Source organism: Pseudoliparis swirei, chromosome 24 (genome assembly GCF_029220125.1).
Source record: "Pseudoliparis swirei isolate HS2019 ecotype Mariana Trench chromosome 24, NWPU_hadal_v1, whole genome shotgun sequence".
In the NCBI taxonomy this organism is placed as follows: domain Eukaryota; kingdom Metazoa; phylum Chordata; class Actinopteri; order Perciformes; family Liparidae; genus Pseudoliparis; species Pseudoliparis swirei.
Window position 1 is genome coordinate 11,060,741 of NC_079411.1, and position 7,029 is coordinate 11,067,769.

Below are 7,029 nucleotides of genomic sequence, written 5' to 3' on the forward strand. Positions count from 1 at the left end.
TTGTTCTTGGCTGGTGAATTCTGCATGCATCATTGTGTGTGTGTGTGTGTGTGTGTGTGTGTATATTACTTACATAATGTATATATTATATAAGTACATAATGTTTACAAAAAACTGTTGAGGTAGTGGTGTTGATTATTTTAAATGATAGAGCTGGCATTATTCTATATTTTGTTCGTCAACAAATATATACCATAAAAAGACAGTAATTAATTGAGCCCTATAGGTATAGTTTGTGTTGTCTCTGTTTCATTGAGCTCCATTGGCGTTTGATAACAATTAAAAACACACCAATGAGCCACATGTTGCATTTGGTGACATGTTCCTTCAATAAGATGAGCATGTCACATGGGAAATTAAGCCTACTAGTTTTATTGTCAGTTTCACATTTACCATCCTGGTGCCTAAATACTCACTGGAGCACCAAATGTGCAACAATCTGGAGCAGAAAATATGTCCCATCATATTCACTATGTACTCCGATCTGATTTAAGTTTACATTAAGCCAACGTTAAATTAGCCTGACTACTTAAAAGATTAGACTATAACATTCTATTTGTGAGACAAAAATAGAGCAACATTGGCCTTTTTGCACAGCAAACAGATATCCAAATAAACAAACAACATATTTTAATTAACCATTCACTTAGTATTCAAAAATACAATATTGATATAATAGTTTTTTTTTTTTAATGGTTTATTTAATAAGGGACAGTGCACATTGATAAAAAACTTTGCAGTAAATGTGCCAGAGTTAGCCAAGAGGCTATTTTTCATCTGTTTATTGTTATTAATTAAACCTGCGCCACATCTAACTATACTAAACTGAATTTGAATCCAGGTTTTCAAATTCATGATTTAAATTTGCTTATAGAAGGATTATAACCTAACCAGAAATTCAGTCTAAATCACACACTGGAGTCATACGCAACCAGTGCCCTTATGCTTGTGAATTTTGTCCCTAATATTTGTGGTTTTAACCCTGTCTGACATTCATAATCTCTATTATCTTTGAATTTCTACTGGTCTAAGATCTAAGGATTCAGACGGTGGGGGACCAGAGGAATAAAGAGATTCTTGTCACAGTTACTTCTTAACAGATAAAATCAATGACTGTATTGGTGTTGGAGCTATGCGTAACGGCTTTACTTATGTGCATGCTTATGTGTGTGGGGGTGGGTTGGGGGCGTTCAACTGTCTGACACCTGCAGCTCTTCATACTCAAAATGCAAATCCAAGCCCACACCCCCTCCACGACCCCTCCTTCAATCTCCAAGATCCAAGGTTACTGAGCAACGACTTTCGCAAATCTAGATCAGATTTAAATAGAATTATAAAAAGAGTTTTAGCACCACAAAACAAGTCAAATGTGTTTCCGAAAATAAAACGAGAACCACATTTTCTAATGTGTAGGCCAACATATACTCTGCCAAGGCTCTCCTCCGACTATCTAAATGGTGACTAGATATATTTTAGATCATCACATGAGCAGCCGTTGGTAAGTTTTACAAAAACAATTCCTTTTTTGAAATGGTAAAAGAGGCACATTTGCTGCTATAAAAACTCTCCAAGTTTATAATCAAACAAACTGTGATGACAATCCAGAAAAATTGAGAAGTAGTTTAATGTCACGTTGCCAAAACAAGATTGATACAGGTATTAATAATAACTGTAAACTTAAACAATGGCATGAAACCAGGTAATCCCTGACAGCTCAGAATTAAGAGGCTTATAATTAAAACAATTGTGAATTGTTCTATGTGCTCTCAAATTGTCAAATGTATGACTTCTGCAAGGCCGACAAGCAGGTGCAGGCCTCTGTGTAAGCAAGCATCTGCCTAACTGAAGCGTTCACGTGAACAAGATGCTGAATCCCGAACCAGCTCTGAGGTTGTATGCCTTGCAGCTGGGCCTGGCCTCTGACCTGTCTGGTGGGGGCTACTTAAGAACATTTCCCTGTAGGGGACCAGTAAAGTGGTGCATTATTTGTATTGTTGAGTGGAGTGTGAAGTAAATTATAGGAAAAGCACCTGTTTCACTCTGGGGGTGTCAGTGATGTCCTTTAATGTAAACCAGCTCTCTAGTGCCACCAGCTGACTAGACAGCAGAGCACAGCAACATAGGGATGGATTACTCTGTATAGGTTTATATCTGTGTACACAAAACTATAGATCAAGTTATATGAAGGAAAGTGTCACTGGTTTCCCCCCCCAGTCATCCTGTTAGCTACACCCCACCTACACCTCCCTAGCTTTGAGTGAATAATCTATAACAACCAAAAAGAACGATTTCATGAGAATTTGTGATATGATAATATTATAATTGAGGTTGTATAAGTGGGGTTACTAATTTAATATTGTCTTGTGAGGAAACATCTTGAAACCGTTTAGGGTTCCCCATGAATCAACATAGTCCAGCAGCGCCACCAAGTGGTCGTGAGGTGGCAAATATCCTAAGAAGAGGACTGACCGGGAAACCCGTTTATCTTATTTTATTGTAGGCCTATTATCATTATGTAGCGACCCGGTCAGGAAAGCTACATGACGACATCTTGATTATTGCCGTTTATTTGGGGACAGTACACAGGCTACCAGGGCTCTCAAGTCTCACGCATTGAGGGTGAGACTCACGCATTTCGGTCTTATCTCACGCACTCCCGCCACACATCGAATTCCTCACGCTGAAAAAACCTCTCGGCTATTTAATGCTTGAATGCAGGGGTGCTCAATACGCCGATCGATTGTTCCGCTGCAGAGCTCCGACGCCGGTCTGCGCGCATTGGGATGGAGCAGAAAAATAGTCACTAGCACCCCCCCCCCCCACCCCCCGTCAACAACTCTTTTCGGCTCGATGCCGGCGCGCGCAACAGTCAGATGTATCGGGTGCTGATGGAAATCTCACGCTTGCCTGTCTTCAAAACTTGAGAGCCCTGGGCTACTAGTGGGCCGTAGCCGACGCCAAACAACAGCCAACACGTTAAACATTCGACTTCGTCTCCTCCCGGTCATAGACTACTCTCAACAGGCAAGTAACACAAACACCATCACAGTTTACTTGCTCTGCCAATCCGAAGTAGTCCAGGTGTCCCACCCACCCCCACAGGTAGCTATAGGATGATTGACAGGTTTCAAAGCAACGCAGTGAGACCTTCACTGACCTCCTGTAATTCACATAACCAATTTTTATTATCAAGAACAACTTCTTCCTGTAAACACAATAACACGTATAACGTAACAGGTTAACATTACATGTCCATCAGTCCTCTAACATATTATTGCAATGTAATAGGTAGTTAGTTATTGCTATATTTTTACAAACTTTTTCCTAAAAATATTATATTTGAAACTGCTTTAATTATTTTTTTAAAGGTGCATTTTACTTGTAGTTGTACAATTTATGTCGCCACCAGGATATTTGTGGTTGCAATGATGCATATTTGATAGCGTAGTAAAAGAAACACCTTTTGTAATCATAGGAATTATACCGTCTTGGGCCCAACCACACTGCTGGACTGGACGCTGTAGTCTATTGTCAGCCAAAAAGTTCACCACAGATGGAACCATTTAAAAAACACTTCCTAAAACTGTCTATTATAAGTCTTCTGGAAACTGAAATGACCAACAATGTATGTTTGGATTATGGATAAATAGGTTTGGGTCAGCAGCAGATAGGCCAACTACTTCACAATGATTAGTTTAGATTCCAAAGTATACATTTATGTTTAAATACAAATCAAATTACACTTATTGTGTCCTGGCATGGCATAATCCTGACTTCAGGAACATGGCGCACTTCTTGACTTTCAACCTCGGATATTTATTCACCCTCGTTTATCTGTTTGACCAAACGTAAATCCATCACTGAAATGTCTCGCGATACATGGCGCACATATATTAGGACAGACACGAGAGGGCTTGCCCACTCTGATGGTCGTTGGGTTTCCTTGAGGGCGTTGGTGAAGTTTGGATCAGTCAGGAGTCTCAAATCTGCACAAGAAAGATCCAACCATGTCGGACGCGGTGGTTAGCTTCATGAAGGACTTTTTGGCCGGTGGCATTGCCGCTGCCATTTCAAAAACAGCTGTTGCTCCCATTGAGAGAGTAAAGTTGTTGCTGCAGGTAAATTTATGAAACCATCTGATGCCAAACGTATGGTCGCATGGTCTTTCTTTTATGCGTAAAGTGTGCATAAATGCTGAGTTACTGATACACCCAACGTTAAAATCTAAATCTGTAATACATTTAGGTTGAAGAAAATGCCTAGCTGTGCACTGTGTAAGTTATTATATATTTAAAGGCAAGGGGCACGCTAGAGGTCCCGTGTCAATGCGGAGATGGTTTTACGCACATTTTGCAACGTTGCTGCTATGACGGCGACAAGGACTCCTAATATGTGTAAATAAAATGGCCATAGGCTACTACTAATTTGTGAGCCATTTGTACGTATATTAAGCTAATTAATAATATTAGTGATGACTGCAGTAATATTTAGTGAAATTGAATTGCTAAATTTAACCTGAGCTATGTAATCCAATACACATCTGATTCTCAAGTGACAGGAGTGTGCTTGTAACTAAGGCCTCCAACTACACACAGTAATTCCTGGCCGGCAAAGATTATGTAAATATACACTACCGTTCAAAAGTTTGGGGTCACTTAGAAATGTCTTTATTTTTCAAAGAAAAGCACTGTTTTTTCAATAAAGATAACATTAAATTAATCAAAAATACACTCTATACATTGTTAATGTGGTAAATTAATATTCAAGGTGGAAGTGTCTGGTTTCTAATGAAATATCTCCATAGGTGTGTAGAGGCCCATTTACAGCAACGATCACTCCAGTGTTCTAATGGTACATTGTGTTTGCTAATCACCTTAGAAGACTAATGTCTGATTGGAAAACCCTTGTGCAATTATGCTAGCACAGCTGAAAACAGTTATGCTGGCGATATAAGCTATAACTGGCCTTCCTTTGAGCTTGAAGTTTGGAGAACAAAATTAATACTTCAAATATTAATCATTATTTCTAACCTTGTCAATGTCTTGACTATATGTTCTATGAAATGTTCAATTCATTTGATAAATAAAAGTGTGAGTTTTCATGGAAGACACGAAATTGTCTGGGTGACCCCAAACTTTTGAACGGTAGTGTACAAGAAGTTATTAAAATGTAGAAACAAATGATATATTATGTATATATTAAATATCAAATTATGGATGAAAAAGTTTCGCAACGTTTTACAAGATAATTAACCAGAGTTTGAGGGAGTTATACGTGTCTTTTTTAATGTGCTTTTATTGTCTTTACTTGAAGGTCCAGCATGCCAGCAAGCAGATCACCGCAGAGATGCAGTACAAGGGAATCATGGACTGTTTGAGAAGGATCCCACAGGAGCAGGGCTTTATTTCCTTTTGGAGAGGCAACCTGGCCAACGTGATCCGTTACTTCCCCACCCAAGCCCTCAACTTCGCCTTCAAAGATAAGTACAAGAAGGTCTTCCTCGGTGGTGTGGATCAAAAAACACAATTCTGGCGTTACTTCGCTGGTAATCTCGCATCTGGCGGAGCCGCCGGGGCGACTTCGCTCTGCTTCGTCTACCCTCTTGACTTCGCCAGAACAAGACTCGCTGCCGACATCGGCAAGGGGGCATCTGGGAGAGAGTTCAGCGGCCTTGGAAACTGCCTCACCAAAACCTACAGATCCGATGGCCTCAAGGGTCTTTACCTTGGATTCAACGTGTCAGTGCAGGGTATTATCATCTACAGAGCGGCCTACTTTGGATGCTTCGACACAGCTAAAGGTGCGCCCATCTGGCCGATCTTAACATCATTTTAAAGTATGTTTATTTTCTATTTCGTGTCGAGCAGGTGGCTTAAAATTCTCCCTCATGCAGGTATGCTGCCAGATCCCAAAAACACGCACATCTTCATCACCTGGATGATCGCTCAGACGGTCACCGCTGCAGCTGGTATTATCTCATACCCCTTTGACACTGTCAGACGTCGTATGATGATGCAGTCTGGACGCAAACAAGGTGAGCATCACTCATGCTTGTGTCCTATAATAATGCATTTAATTGTTTTCGTTGCCCAATTACGCATTTTACACATGGGCGTTATGGTTCACTTTCCATGTCTTCTGTCCACAGCTGACATCATGTATACAGGCACAATTGACTGCTGGAAGAAGATCCATAAGCAAGAGGGGTGGAAAGCCTTCTTCAAGGGTGCCTGGTCCAATGTTATCAGAGGCATGGGCGGTGCCTTTGTGTTGGTGCTGTACGATGAGATTAAGAAGTACACATAAACTTTCTCATCTCCCAGTTCCAAAGGAAACCCTGTCACCCCCAATCTTTAATCTTAATTCTTTTGATAACAGAATGTGGTGAATTACAATGTGGGAGGTGACTACACTTGACTTATAGGTTAACATGACTCCTCAGAAATATAAATATATGTTTTGACCACTGAGCATGTACACTCTAAGAAAAAAAATGTTGGATTTACTTAACTAAGTTATGTCAAATGGTTGCACACAACTGTGTTGTTTAAATCGGAAAAGCAATGTACTATTAATGTGAACAACACATATTAAGTAAATCTTACTTAACATGTGAACAACACATATTAAGTAAATCTTACTTAACTATCTTACTTTAAATGGAGATGATATTGCTACATTGCATAAACACAACAACATTATGTTGGATTTACTGACATTACATTCACTTTAGTTAATATGATTGAGTTCAATTTACTTAACACGGATGAACATTATTAGTTTTTCTGTTTAAATAAATGAGTCAAATAAATACAATTTAAATTGCTGAAATTTCATTATTCACCTTTATTATACTCAAGTCTTGAAGCATTAGCAGGCATGAAAACGGGTCAGGGGTGAAAAAGGTGAGAAGGATAGGTGCTTGGGCTGCTGGCGACTTCCACGAACATCGATGTCGGACGTTGTATAATAATCTGTAGGTCCTCCATTCTGACACCAAGTCAGTGATCGGGCCCTATAATAATAGTA

The 7,029-nt window shown here is 39.7% G+C and overlaps 1 protein-coding gene across 1 annotated transcript; it reads left to right on the forward strand.

Moving 5' to 3' along the window:
• The first annotated feature begins 1,305 nt into the window (after positions 1-1,305).
• On the forward strand, positions 1,306-6,306 carry slc25a4 (solute carrier family 25 member 4). The gene is made up of 3 exons (XM_056408604.1): positions 1,306-4,118; positions 5,314-5,800; positions 5,894-6,306. Exons 1-3 carry the CDS (start codon positions 4,008-4,010, stop codon positions 6,304-6,306), a joined length of 1,011 nt encoding a protein of 336 aa, XP_056264579.1. The 5' UTR covers positions 1,306-4,007.
• Positions 6,307-7,029: the final 723 nt, after the last annotated feature.